At 42.8% G+C, this 14,858-nt stretch overlaps 2 protein-coding genes across 15 annotated transcripts in view; one reads left to right on the forward strand and one right to left on the reverse strand.

The window, feature by feature from the left end:
- Positions 1 to 7,182: 7,182 nt before the first annotated feature.
- Positions 7,183 to 12,906, reverse strand: LOC122454299. The gene is made up of 2 exons (XM_043488684.1): positions 12,455 to 12,906; positions 7,183 to 7,186 (listed from the first exon to the last, which is right to left on the reverse strand). The coding sequence occupies exons 1-2, from the start codon at positions 12,904 to 12,906 to the stop codon at positions 7,183 to 7,185; spliced, it is 456 nt and encodes a 151-aa protein (XP_043344619.1).
- Positions 12,652 to 14,858, forward strand: part of CPLANE1 (ciliogenesis and planar polarity effector 1) — a 107,753-nt gene continuing 105,546 nt past the window's right edge. For 13 of the 14 annotated variants that reach the window (XM_043488608.1, XM_043488616.1, XM_043488617.1 and 10 more), the window contains exon 1: positions 12,655 to 12,771. The gene's annotated coding sequence lies outside the window, so the exon portion shown is untranslated. Of the gene's footprint in view, positions 12,772 to 14,858 lie in introns of all 14 variants that reach the window. The other variant, XM_043488609.1, reaches the window with a different exon arrangement.

The following is a 14,858-nucleotide window of genomic DNA, read 5'->3' on the forward strand; positions in this document are numbered from 1 at the left end:
TGAAGCACATGAGCCAAGAGCCCGTGCTCAGCAGCAAGAGAACCCATGCAGTGAGAATCCTGTGCACAGCAAGAGAGAGTAGTCCCTTGTTTACTGCAAATACAGAAAGCTCACATGCACAAAGACCAAGTACAGCCCAAAATTGTTGCTGTTCAGTTGCTCAGTCATGTCCGACTCTCTGCCACCCCATGGACTGCAGCACTCCAGGCTTCCCTGTCCTTCACCATCTTCTGGAGCTTGCTCAAACTCATGTCCATTGAATTGGTGATGCTATCCAACCATCTCACCCTCTTGTCATCCCCTTCTCCTCCTGCTTTCAATCTTTACCAGCATCAGGGTCTTTTCCAGTGAGTCAGCTCTTGGTATCAGGTGGCCAAAGTATTGGAGCTTCAGCATCAGTCCGTTCAATGACTATTCAGGACTCTCAAGAGTCTTCTCCAACACCACATTTCAAAAGCATCAATTCTTCAGCACTTAGCCTTCCTTATGGTCCAGTTCTCACATCCATACATGACTACTGGAAAAACCATAGCTTTGACTATAGAGACCTTTGTTGGGAAAGTAATGTCTCTGTTTTTTTTTAATACACTGCCTAGGTTTGTCATAGTTTTTCTTCCAAGGAGCAAGTGTCTTAATTTCACAGCTGCAGTCACCATCTTCAGTGATTTTGGAGCCCAAGAAAATAAAGTCTATCACAATTTTCAATGTTCTGCCGTGAGGGTGGTGTCATCTGCATATCTGAGGTTATTGATACTTCTCCCAGCAATCTTGATTCCGGCTTGTGCTTCATCCATCCCAACATTTCTCATGATGTACTCTGCATATAAGTTAAATAAACAGGGTGACAATATATAGCCTTGATGTTCTCTTTTCCCAATTTGCAACCAGTCCATTGTTCCATGTCCTGTTCTAACTGTTGCTTCTTGACCTGCATACAGGTTTCTCAGCAGGCAGGTAAGGTGGTCTGGTAATCCGATCTCTTTAAGAATTTTCCACAGTTTGTTGTGATCCACATAGTCAAAGGCTTTACCATAGTCAATGAAGCAGAAGTAGATGTTCTTCTGGAATTCTTTTGCTTTTTCTATGATCCAATGGATGTTGGCAATTTGATCTCTGGTTCCTCTGCCTTTGCTATATCCAGCTTGAACATCTGGAAGTTCTCAGTTCACGTACTATTGAAGCCTAACTTGGAGGATTTTGAGCATCACTTTGCTAGTGTGTGAAACGAGTGCAATTGTGCAATAATTTGAACATTCTTTGGCATTGCCCTTCCTTGGGATTGGAATGAAAACTGACCTTTCCCAGTCCTGTAACCACTGCTGAGTTTTCCAAATTTGTTGGCATATTGAGTGCATCAGTTTTAACAGCATCCTCTTTTAGAATTTAAAATAGCTGGATTCCATCACCTCCATTAGCTTTATTCATATTGATGCTTCCAAAGGCCCACTTGACTTCATACTCCAGAATGTCTGACTCTAGGTAGAGTGATCACACCATCATCGTAATCTGGGTCATTAAGATCTTTTTGTATAGTTCTTCTGTGTATTCTTACCACATCTTAATATATTCTGCTTCTATTAGGTCCATACCATTTCTGTCCTTTATAAATAGATAATAAATAACTAATAAATTAAAAATAGATAAATAGCCAAAATAAATAGATAATAAATAAAAATAAATTTTAAACCTTAATCAGTTTGTCATGTTTGAGCTAGGACTATTGTATCATATCTCCATCCCGCACTTGAGTGCCTGCCTCTGTAATGAACATTTCCAGTTGAATGATTGCTGAAGCTCCTCATTCAAAACATGAATAAATCACTCATTCCTCTCTCCCTGCCCCTTGCTTCCTCCTGTTCCTCTGTTTTCTACCTCAGTCTTTATCATCTAATTATTCAAGTCAGACATACAGATCTCATCTTTAAATTCTTTCCCTTCCCTCCAAATCCAATTAGTCACCAATCCCCGCCCCCCCCCCCCCCCCCCCCCCCCCCCCCCCCCCCCCCCCCCCCCCCCCCCCCCCCCCCCCCGCAGCCACACCATTTGGCATGTGGGATCTTAGTTCCCAGACCAGGGATCAAACCCACTCCCCCTGCAGTGGAAGTAAGGATTCTTAGCCACTGGGCCTCCAGGGAAGTCCCAGTCACCAAATTCTAAGCAAATCTATTTAATGAAGTATCTCATCAATTACCTCACTAGTTTAGGTTCTTAGAGTTTAATCAGGTATCCTATTTCATTAATACACATACAATAGTCTGTAAGTGGTTTTCCTCCCTCTAATTGGACACCTTCATTTTCCCCCCCACACTAAAGTCAGTTTTCAAGAATGTAAACCTAAATATTAACAAGAGGTGGCAAGAATACACAGAAGAACTGTACAAAAAAGATCTTCATGACCCAGATAATCACAATGGTGTTATCACTCACCTAGAGCCAGACATCCTGGAATGTGAAGTCAAGTGGGCCATAGAAAGCATCACTACGAACAAAGCTAGTGGATATGATGGAATTCCAGTTGAGCTATCTCAAATCCTGAAAGATGATGCTGTGAAAGTGCTGCACTCAATATGCCAGCAAATTTGAAAAACTCATCAGTGGCTACAGGACTGGAAAATGTCAGTTTTCATTCCAGTCCCTAAGAAAGGCGATCCCAAAGAATGCTCAAACTACCGCACAGTTGTACTCATCTCACAAGCTAGTAAGGTAATGCTCAAAATTCTCCAAGCCAGGCTTCAGCAATACGTGAACCGAGAACTTCCAGATGTTCAAGCTGGTTTTAGAAAAGGCAGAAGAACCAGAGATCAAATTGCCAATATCCGCTGGATCATCGAAAAAGCAAGAGCGTTCCAGAAAAACATCTATTTTCTGCTTTATTGACTACGCCAAAGCCTTCGACTGTGTGGATCACAATAAACTGTGGAAAATTCTGAAGGAGATGGGAATACCAGACTACCTGACCTGCCTCTTAAACCTATATGCAGGTCAGGAAGCAACAATTAGAAGTGGACATGGAACAACAGACTGGTTCCAAATAGGAAAAGGAGTACGTCAAGGCTGTATATTGTCACCCTGCTTATTTAACTTATATGTAGAGTACATCATGAGAAACGCTGGACTGGAAGAAGCACAAGCTGGAATCAAGATTGCCGGGAGAAATATCAATAACCTCAGATATGCAGATGACACCACCCTGATGGCAGAAAGTGAAGAGGAACTAAAAAGCCTCTTCATGAAAGTGAGAGTGAAAAAGTTGGCTTAAAGCTCAACATTCAGAAAACTTAAGATCATGGCATCTGGTCCCATCACCTCATGGGAAATAGATGGGGAGACAGTGGAAACAGTGACAGACTTTACTTTTTTGGGCTCCAAAATCACTGCAGATGGTGACTGCAGCCATGAAATTAAAAGATGCTTACTCTTTGGAAGGAAAGTTATGACCAACCTAGATAGCATATTAAAAAGCAGAGACATTACTTTGCCAACAAAGGTCCCTCTGGTCAAGGCTATGGTTTTTCCAGTGGTCATGTATGGATGTGAGAGTTGGACTGTGAAGAAAGCTGAGCGTCGAAGAATTGATGCTTTTGAACTGTGGTGTTGGAGAAGACTCGAGAGTCCCTTGGACTGCAAGGAGATCCAACCAGTCCATCCTGAAAGAGATAAGTCCTAGGTGTTCATTGGAAGGACTGATGCTGAAGCTGAAACTCCAATACTTTGGCCACCTGATGCGAAGAGTTGACTCATTGGAAAAGACCCTGATGCTGGGAGGGATTGGGGGCAGGAGGAGAAGGGGACGACAGAGGATGAGATGGCTGGATGGCATCACCAACTCGATGGGCCTGAGTTTGAGTAAACTCTGGGAGTTAGTGATGGACAGGAAGGCCTGGCATGCTGTGATTCATGGGGTCCCAAAGAGTTGGTCACGACTGAGTGACTGAACTGAACTGAACTGAAACCTAAATGTATTACACCCCTTCCTTTTCCTTCAGAAGAAATTTCAGATTCCTGGTGTGACATGAGGATGCCACTGAAGTTTACAAAAGTAAAAACCAGAATCTCAAGTTAGTTTAAGCAAAAGCAGAACTTATTGCCCTTCAAATCTAAGAAGTCCAAATAATAGAGAAGACTCCACATGGCTAGATCCAGGACTTCAGTATTTTCAGGGCTTTCTCTAGCTTGGTTCTCTCCTCCTCTGAATTTATTTTTTGTCTCCTTCTGCAGTTTGCTCCGTAAGTCCTGGGACAGTGCAGGCACTGTCAAGTTTCTTCATTTTTTTTGCTCTAACCCAGAGGTAAATTCAACAGATAAGTCCCAGGAAGGGCACTGATAAACCCCGCTTCAGTTACAGACTCAGCTGTGGGGTGCAGAGTCATTCTCCAGACAATACGGAAGAGGAAGGAAGTGCTTCCCGAAAAACTGCATGTTGGGCACACCTCAGTCCACTGTATCTGTCCACCTACCTTACCACTAAGTCTCTTGTGCTTTGATGAAAACTCTAAACCCATAGATCCAAGAAACTCAGTGAACCCAGAGCAGGAAAAACACAAAATCATACCAAAGCCTGACATCAACAAATTCTCAGCAAACTAGGAACTAAAAGAACTTCCTCAGCCTGATAAAAGGTATCTGTGAAAAATGTACAGCTAAAATTGTACTAATGGTGGAAGACTAAACACTTTCTCCTTAAAGTTAAAAATAAGGTTTCTTTTCAACGAGGATTAGAACTCCTGATGAGCACAATTTGGCAAGAGAAATAAAAGACATTCAAATTGGAAAAGCAGAAAGCAGAATTATTCAGAACATAATTATGTAGAAGATCCTAAAGAATATACAGAAAATAGTAGAACTATTAAACAGAACAAACTGCTAGAACTAGTAAGTTTAGCAAGACCACAGGATATAAGTTCAATGTATATAAACCAATTCCAGGGCTTCCTTAGTGGTTTAGTGGTAAAGGATCTGCCTTCCGATGCAAGAGACATGGGTTCTACCCCTGGTCCAGGAAGATCCCACATGCCACGGAGCAGCTAAGCCTGTGCGCTGAGACTATTGAGCCTGTGCTCTAGAGCCTGGGAGCTGCAACTATTGAACCCACATGCTGCAACTACTGACGTCTGCAACCCTAGACCAAAAAGAGAAGCCACTGCAATGAGAAGTCCATGCACCCCAACTGGAGAGAAGCCCCCACTCTCCACAACTAGAGAAGAACCTGCAGCAATTGAAGACTCAGCGCAGTCAATGAATATATAAATACATAAAATTTTTTAAAAACTGCATGTCAATATACCAGCAGCAAGTAGTAAAAAACTTCTAAATACTCATTTAAATAACATTAAAAACCATAAAATAAGATTAATTTTAACTATATATAAGCCCTATACATTGGAAACTGAGATAGTCCTGGAAGAAAGTAGATAAGAAATATGCAACACTTGTGGATTGGAAGAATAAACAGGAATATTAACCATGAATTCTCATGAAATGCATACATAGTGCATTGCCAACCAGATTTACAGCACACTTGTAGAAATGAACAAGCTGATTCTAACATTTATATGGAAGTCAGAGGTCCTAGGATAGTGAAAACAGATTTGAAAAAAGAAAACCTGAGAATACTGATTTCAAGATTTTGGTATAAAGCTACTGTAATTATGATAATGTGGCATTGGTATATCAATAGAACAAAAGGGTACAGAAATAGATGCACATGTATATGGACAATGCATTTTCAACAAGGTGCCAAGGTAATTCAGTAGGAGAAAGAATAGTCTTTTCAATAAATGGTGCTGGAACCATGGAATATCTGGGAGTGGTGGTTTAGTTGCTAAGTTGTGTTCAACTCTTGTGACTCCATAGACTATATCCCGCTAGGCTGCTTTCTCCATGGATTTCCCAGGCAAGAATACTGGAGTGGGTTGCCATTTCCTCTTCCAGGGGATCTTCCTGACCCAGGGATCAAACACGGGGAGCTGCAAAAACTGAGCCCTCAAGTCACACCTGCTGAAGCCTATCCACCCTAGAGCTTGTGCTCAGCAACAAGAGAAGCCACCGCAAGGAATAGCCCATGCTCTCAACAACTAGAGAGAAGCTCATGCAGCCACAGAGACCCAGTGCAGCCAAAATAAATAATTTTTTAAAAAAGTCAAATATCCATTGTTTTCACATATTGTCACACTCAATGTTATCAGTGTATCTGTTCTCCTGTATAATCATATCCTGAAAGAAAAGGACTAGAGTCCATCCCTCTTGACACCATTTTTGGTGAACAAAATAATTCAGATGCTAGCAATTATAAAATACACCAAAAAATGCTACAAACTTTATAATGTAAAAGGATAAATATAAGTAAAAATCTCAAAATATTTCCATATGAAGGCAACATGATTACATATCTTGAAAAACCAAGTGAATCACAAAACAATTTGAAAAAAAAACAATTTAACAAGAAAATAGGAGGGCAAAAAAAAAAAAAAATAGGAGGGCTAGTAACATAGCAAGCTAAATTGACTACAGTGTATTTCCACATGCCAGTAATAAAAATCAGAGTTTGTAATAAAAGTAATCACATGCCTAATAATGAGAAATATTAAATATTTCATTTAGTTTCAAGTGCCATCAATTAACCATTTTTTAATGTACTACCAAGAAAAAAAATGTTGCCAATTAAACTGACATAATGGACTCATCACTTAGAATTTTTTATATTTATTGAAAGATTTTATAAGGTAGAGTTATATATCATTTTCGCTCATTCATGAAAATAAAGCAGAAGCTAAATAAATTGGTTAAGGTATTCCTCACATGATTTTACACTGATAGACCAACTTTTTGGACAGGGAAGGGGGCTTTATTTTCATTTTTACTGAAATATAGTTGATTTATAACATGCTACTTTCAGGTGTACTGCAAAGTCATTCAGTTATCCATATACATAAATATTCTTTTTTAGATTCTTTTTCATTATCAGATCAATTCTTCTGAATTATTTTTGGACTTACTGATGGGATACGCAATCTGGCAGGATCCTTTATGTCCCACACCTTTGCAGGATATGCCAAGAATGTAAAACCCAGACTGCTCTTACCAGCCATTTCTGAGGGGTTTTGCAGAGGTAACATCCCAAACAATGAGTTAGTCCACTTGCCACTCACAATAAAAGTGAGAAACAGCCCAGCTCAATGTTCCTCACCTATTAAAAGAAGAAAAAAAAAAAACACTTCATCCACCTAGGCACCTGTGCTGTTGGCGTGGGAACTGGGAGTCACAGGGAGCCTCATGAACATCATACTAACACTCTATCTACTGCTTTTGCCTTAAGAAATAAAGTCCTTTTCTCTAACTACAGGCGTCTGACGTTTTCTCTCAACACCATGAAACAGGAGAGTTTGTTAGCTTGTGAGTAGGCTAAAATTCCAATCTTCACAAACCCTGAAAATATCAATTTATGTCCATAAAAATGTTGGTGATGAGGCATCTCTTAAAAGTGTTCTACATTATATTCAGGGCTCCTGTGACCTCAATCTAGATGAATGAGATGTGAGGGGAGGTGGCCTTATGGGAAAGACACTTCTTCACCCTTATGATAAATCCATCAAAAGGATTGTTCTCCCTCTCAGGGTGATTGTGGCTTGCCTGTCTTAAATCAGGGCTTCCCTTGTGGCTCATCTGGTAAAGAATCTACCTGCAATGTGGGGGAGCTAGGTTCGATCCCTGGGTTGGGAAGGTCCCCTGAAGAAGGGATAGGCTACCCACTCCAGTATTCTGGCCTGGAGAATTCCACTGACAGTCCATGGGGTCTCAAAGAGTGGGACACGACTGAGCGACTTTCACTTTTGTCTTAAGTCATTGGTGTGCTGGGGCCCCTGGGATTGGGTTTTGAGAGCTGACTTAAATTTTCAGGGAATTTTTGAGCTGATTGATGAAAACTTGGAAAACATCATGGTGAGAAAATGTGCACCACAGAAACTGTAAATACTGTAAATCATGGTATCTCCTCTACCTTGTAAAGCAGGTTGTCAAATATTTACCTATCTCCACTGCTTTAAGTCCTATCTGGCCAATTGGTTAGCCGGGGATAGTACGACATGAGAGGACAGCGTTACGTACTATTAATGAGGCTGCTGAGGTTCCCCTCTAAGTGTGTGGAACAGCAGTTGTCAAAGAGTCTGCTGAGCTAGCACCCAATAGCTTGTGTGTAGACTCTGCGACAGGAGCTCACTTTACATCCCCTGGATGTGTCCTACAATTATTCCATATGCTGTATCTAAAATCATAATCTTTCTCCACTTCTCTTTCACAACCCTACTCATCCTTTAAAGGTGAATCTATGCGGGACCCAACAGATGACCGCTTTTACTTTTATCTTTGTTTAAATGGTGTGTGTGTGTTAGTCACTCAGTTGTGTCTGACTCTTTGTTTAAATGGTAGCTTTCAATATGTTTTTAAACAAACCTTTACTTGAAATAACATAAAGTACACAAATCATATAATAATGTCTTCTCAAAGTGAACATACCTGTTATAGCTACCACCTCATTCAAAATACAGAACCTTACCTAAAAGCACATGTTCTTTCCTGTGTCCTGTCCTGACAGCCCAGGTCTTGGTATTCGACTTACTTTTCTTTCTGCACTGGTCATCTGTTTCCTTCTGATGGGTTTTCTGAAAGTAAAACAACTTCAATTGCCATTTAAACAAGAGAGAATTCAGGACTTGAAAATTAAAAGGATGCATGTTACGACAATTACTGTTACACTTATCTAAAAATAAGGTACATACCATGGCTGGGCAAGCTGTGGGCACACACCTGCCCAGCCCTCATCTGCCAGGTTACAGGTGTGATGGGTCCACTTTTCCGAAGCAGAGCCTCAAAAGAGAAATCAGAGAATGGTTTCTACTTTTGATGACACCTGTATTCACAGACAGAGGGACTCTCCACATTTCCTGTTATATCAAATTCAAAGCATTAAAGCATGAATATGGGCTTTTGCCATAATGCAGGGACAATCCAGAGAGGACTCAGAATATACATAAGAGGGATACTATCCAAGAGGAAGAAGAAAAGCCCTCTGGCTTAGTGGAAACAAAGAATCAGATATGCCTCTGTCTCAAAATCTCATGGAGACAGTGTTGAAGAGAAAGTTGAGAGCAAAGTAGCTTTTCTAAATTATTGGAAAAGACAGTTCTTTAGAATGCTCTCTCTCTCCCAATATGGGGGTGACCCCAACAGAATAAAACATGGTGACGTGTTATAATTAGAGGAAAGAGCTGAGTCATTATTCCTGACTTGCTCTCAGCTCTTACGTTTAGTTCAAGACACAGAACATTCTCACATGCTCTGGGGAACTTGAGAGCAAGGAGAGACCCCTGTAAAGGCAACAGAATACAGAGATGAAGGGGATGGCTGAGACTTAGGGGGTGTGATTGCATCATCAAAAGAGAAATTAAAGACTCTAGCTACAGACATTGGGTTTCCCAGGTGGTTCAGTGGTTAAGAGTCCACCGGCCAACACAGGAGTTGAAAGCTCGAGAAGATCCCCTGAAGAAGGAAATAGCAACCCACTCCAGTATTCTTGCCTGGGAAATTTCATGGACAGAGGAGCCTGGGAAATCTCACGGACAGAGAAGCCTGGTGGGCTACAAGTCCATAGGAGTCGCAGGAGAGTTGGGCATGACTTGGGACTAAAGGATAACAAGAAGATATAGACACCAGTGCGATAGACCCAGAAGCCAACATCAGACATCCTGAAGAAAGGATAGCTAAGAATATAAAAAATAAAGTTTGAATGTAAACACTCTCTCTCTCAATGCCTTTAGGGCATATAACCCCTCCTCCCACTCTCATTATGAATCCACCTGGTAGATTGAATAGAATGAGAAAAAGACAATCTGCAAGGCACAGCATTTATTTGAAAGAGATTTATCAAAAAAGAAATGGAAGTACCATCACTTGTCAAGGTAAAGACTTTCCCTGCTACATACTGGGTTGGCGGCTCAAGAAGAATCCTTAATTAAAGATAAAAATTTAAACTACATTTGCCTTGTAAAATAGGTGTAAATGTGCCATCTTCTCACTTTACCACAAAAGAAGCCAGCCTGAAGGCAAACAGCAGAGTGACGAGAAGAAAAACAGAAGAGCCCTGCCTGATCAAAACTTGCAAGTTACCTGCTGAACCCCTGGGTTAATGAGCTAATCAACTTCTCTTTTTGCTATATCCAGTTTGTGTGTGGTTCTCTATTACTTACAATCTTTATTAGGTTTAAAGATAAGCAATTTATTAATAAATCAGCCAGTAAATTGAAGTTGGGAATTGAACATAAGATGTCTAATATCTTAAACTGGACTCTTGATCACTGTACCATAATACAAAACTCAAATGTTATTCCCTCTGCTGCAACCGTATCCACTTGTTACTTAAGGACTGGTCCAAGGACCGGCAGAATTGGTGTCACCTGGGAGCTTGTTAGGAGAGTCAATCTTACGGCCCCACCTACCCCAGACCTACTGAATCAGAATCTACATTTTTAACAATATTCCCAGGTGATTTGTAGGTACATTAAAGTTTGAGAAATACTGTTTTACATCATTCTTTTCTTTGGGTTTGTACAGCATGTTCCTTATTCATTGCTAATTACCTAGTCTTCTATCTCCTCACCAAACCTGTGATACCCTTGAAGACAAGAAATATGTATTACTATTTTTAATATTCTAAGCACTTGTGATGAAGACTGCTAATCATCCACCAAAATTATTCTATCAGTCTCACTGGTACACTGCTAATCTGTATTTGCCAGCCTGCTTTGTGGCTAGATGTGAACTGATGATGAAATTCTCTATGCAACATAACCAGAAATACTGTGTACCATCGTACTGGACCCAGATCTCAAGACCTTGGGGATGCTCCCTCCTTTTCCCCTTTCCTGTGACTTGAATCCCACTTGGACATCAGTCTTGATTATGCAACAAGGTACTGGAGAATTACAAGATGAGTATCTCGAAGGTACCTAGATCTCTGAATAATTGTGTTGAGCAGAGCAAACCTAACAAACTAAATCACCTGTAATAGATAGACAAGTAAGAAATAATTGCCTTTGTTCTCTAGGTCACCAATTTATGGTAGAGGCTTTTTGATTTGGTGCCCTAGTCTATCCTAAATAACTCACCACTCCATCTTTTTAAAATAATTCTTTGTTGCTACACTGGCTTCTCTCGAGTTGCATCAAGTGGGGGCTACTCTCTAGCTGTGGTACTTCGGCTTCTTACTGAAGTGGCTTCTCTTGCTGCGGGGCCCTGGCTTCAGGGTGTGTGGGCTTCAGTAGGTGCAGCTCCCGGGCTCTACAGCAAAGGCTCAATGGTTACGGCGCAGCGGCTTAGTTGTTCCACCGCACATGGGATCTTCCGGGATCAGGGATCAAACCCGTGTTTCCTGTATGCACAGGTAGATTCTTTACCACTGAGCCATCAGGGAAGCCACCACTCCATCTTATAATAGACCTCACCTTATAATAATTCCCTTCGTTGGGGGAGAATGGCCTCAGATACACACAGACAAGCAAGCCCGCAGCAGCGATTTCTGCACTATATGATCCCAGCCATAGCTGACTGATCCAAGAGTAAATCCCATATCCAAAAGGCACCACTTGAATTTTCCCTCCAACAGATTTCCAATTCTGAACTGAGGTTGAGAAATACTGGAGCTGAGTCAAGTTCATTAACAAGGATTTAAAGCTGCACTGCACAATACAGAGCCACAGCCACACATAGCTATTTGAATTGAATCAAAATAAAAAATTCAGGGTCTCAGTTGCACTAGCTTCATTGTATGTTCTTATGTCCTGACATGTAATACTTTAGATCTGCATAAAACTCACATTATCAGGAGGGTTGTTCAGAGTCCCAGAATTTCATTTTGGCAGTGTGGTCTACGTTGCCATCAGAAAACCAAACCAAAACTAAGTTACTGGTGCTCTACATTTTGAAATCAACTGGAGTTTTAATGCAGTAGACTGTTTTGGACATGTTTAATATGTTGATTTTAGACTTTATCAAGTGTGTTTGCAAAAGAGGAAAATAAAGATTTATTGCCAGAATCATCAGTTTTTGTAGTTCTTGTTCAGGTGCTCAGCCGTGTCCAACTCTTTGTGACCCCATAGACTGTAGCAGGCCAGGCTTCCCTGTCGTTCACCAACTCCTGGAGCTTGCTCAAACTCATGTCCATTGAATCGGTGATGCCATCCAACCATCTGATCCTCTGCTGTCCCCTTCTCCTCCTGCTTCAATCTTTCCCAGCATCAGGGTCTTTTCAAATGAGTCAGTTCTTTGCATCAGGTGGCCAAAGGATTGGAGTTTCAGCTTCAGCATCAGTCTTTCCAATGAATATTCAGGACTGATTTCCTTTAGGATGGATTGGTTGGATCTCCTTACAGTCCAAGGGACTCTCAAGAGTCTTCTTCAACACCACAGTTCAAAAGCATCAAGAAGGGACGCAGGCGGGGAGGCAGCGGAGGCGCAGGACCGCTGGGAGGACAAGGGCGGGAACCCCGGGTGACCCGGCGGAGAGAAGGACTGGGGAACGCCTCCAGCCTCCCGCCCGCGCTCCCAGCCGGCTCGGAGCAGGCGCACTGGCGGCGCTCGCCCGCGTCCCTTCCCCGCCCTCCGCCGTCGCCAAGGCGTAGGCTCGCGTCGGGGCGGGCAGCTCCGCCCGTCTCTGTCGCCCTCCTTCATCTCAGCCTCGTCGCGCCTTCCCAGCCTCGGACGGGCCAGGCCCTGGCGGAGGTAACTGCCCGCAGATTCCCGTCTTGCACGGTCCCAGCCTCCTGCGCTCGCCCTCCGGCCCGCGGCGTCCTCGGGCTCCTCCGCCCCCTCACGCTCTCGAGTCTTGGCTCGCCCGCGACCTCCCAGCCCCGCCATCCCCCGCCGCACCCAGCCCCCCTACCCGGTCTCCCGGCGTCGTCCTCCCGCCGCAGCATCCTCGGCCTCCCGGAGGCGCGGGGTCGCCCTCGGCTGGCTGGGGACGAAGTCCGGTTCGGGCTCGACCTCGGCCTCGGCCCGGTGTCCTCCAGCTCCTGCCCGGTCCCCGGTGGGCGCCGCGGTGGCAGCTCTCGGGGGTGGAGGGCGGCGCTGCCCCGCGCGGTCCGGTAGGGGATCTCAGAGGGGTCCCTGGGATGCCTCATGCGGGGTGGTCGTGGGCCAACTCCTGTGTGTGACATTGGTGGGCGATAAGTTGAGCGCGGAGGAATGGGCGTGATTTCTCAGGCTCGTCTGTGGTGGAAACCACCGAACAACTTGGATTATTCCTCTGGAAATTGCTTTTGCCAGTGTTTTAAATTAAGATGTAGGGGGGCGGGGGTGGAGGGAAGGTAAAACTTAACCTGTTTCTCCTCCTCACATATTTTGTGTGGTCGAGTTTATCTGTCGTCCATTAACTAATTTGACATGTTTCATGGTTTTATTAGTATCCATCTGTAGGCTTCCCAGGTGGCGCTAGTGGTAAAGAACCCTCCGGCCCATGCAGGAGACTTAAGAGACCCAAGTTTGATCCCTGGGGTGGGAAGATCCCCCGGAGGAGGGAATGGCAACCCTCTCCAGTATTCTTGCCTGGAAAATCCCATGGACAGAGGAGCCTCCCGGGCTACAGTCCATGGGCTCGCAAAGAGTCAGACAGGACTGAGCTTCCAAGCACACACATCTGTAGGAACCATTAGTGATTTTAGTGCCTGTCGGTATACGGCTCAGATAACCTTCGCTCTCTAACAGGAGGTGATTTTTAGAGCTTTAAGAGACAGAAGACCATCCATCATCAAATTCTGTAGGGCTGTCTGTACATCTTGAAATGATTAGCTAGTTTTTTATCCTTTACTTTTTGCCGCGCAGCATGCAGTGTCTTAGACTCCTCCCCCACCCGCCCCCCTGCCCACATCATACTTGTGGCCCATGCAAGACAACCATCAAAATCAGAAAATCAACATTCATCTGTTACAACCATCTAATCCTCAGTTTCTCTTTCTATTCAGGTTTTTCCATTTCTCCCATATTGTCCTTTATAGTGCAAACATAAAGTTTACAAATTACTGACTTCATGTAGTTGTCTGGTTTTTCTCTTTGGGACTAGTTTTTCAGTTTTTTCCCAACTTTCATAACCTTAAAACTTTTAAAGGCTACAGATCAGTTATTTTGTAAAATATCCCTTGGTTTGGGTTTGCCTGATATTTACTTGTGATTAGATTCAGGTTATGTTACTTTGTACATATGTCATCACAGATGTTTTTCTCCTTTTAACTGTTAAGAGGCAGGTGATTTCCTTTTGTCCCATTCTGATTATTTTCATTTTGATCCTTAGATACAATGGAATCTGCCCAGTTTCTTCATTGTGAAGTGACTGTTTTGTCTTTTGTAATTAGTATTTTATAGGGAGATGTTTTGAAACAATGTAAATACATCATTTTGCATCAGATGTTCAATTTAATAAGTTACTTTCTTATGATAATATGGATTCATGGTTTCCTATTTTAGTCCATGGATTTTTAAATCCATTACTGTAATTTGTTCTGATGCTCAAAGTGTCCTCACTTTGTTCTATGGGATCCCTTTCATTATGGCTTCTGTGTCCTCACTTTTCTTGGCTCCAAATCACTGTGTCAGATTCTCCCACTGTGTGATCATCCTCCCAAGATTCACTCAAGAATGGACCATTCACCCAAGATTATGCTCCTGTCACCCCAGTAGGGCTCTGACAAATAGGTCACGGCCTCTATTGAAACCATCCCCATACCCAGCATGGAGACTTGCTGGGCATCTTTACATCATATTATTTCAGGGCTTCACTTCTATGTTGTCTAGTTTGGACGTTCTTAGAGCTCTGT

This window comes from Cervus canadensis, chromosome 16 (genome assembly GCF_019320065.1).
Source record: "Cervus canadensis isolate Bull #8, Minnesota chromosome 16, ASM1932006v1, whole genome shotgun sequence".
NCBI lineage: Eukaryota > Metazoa > Chordata > Mammalia > Artiodactyla > Cervidae > Cervus > Cervus canadensis.

Excerpts from the sequence above, each read along its gene's own strand:
- LOC122454299 (XM_043488684.1), bottom strand. The coding sequence starts at position 12,906 with ATGGCGGGGCTGGGAGGTCGCGGGCGAGCCAAGACTCGAGAGCGTGAG.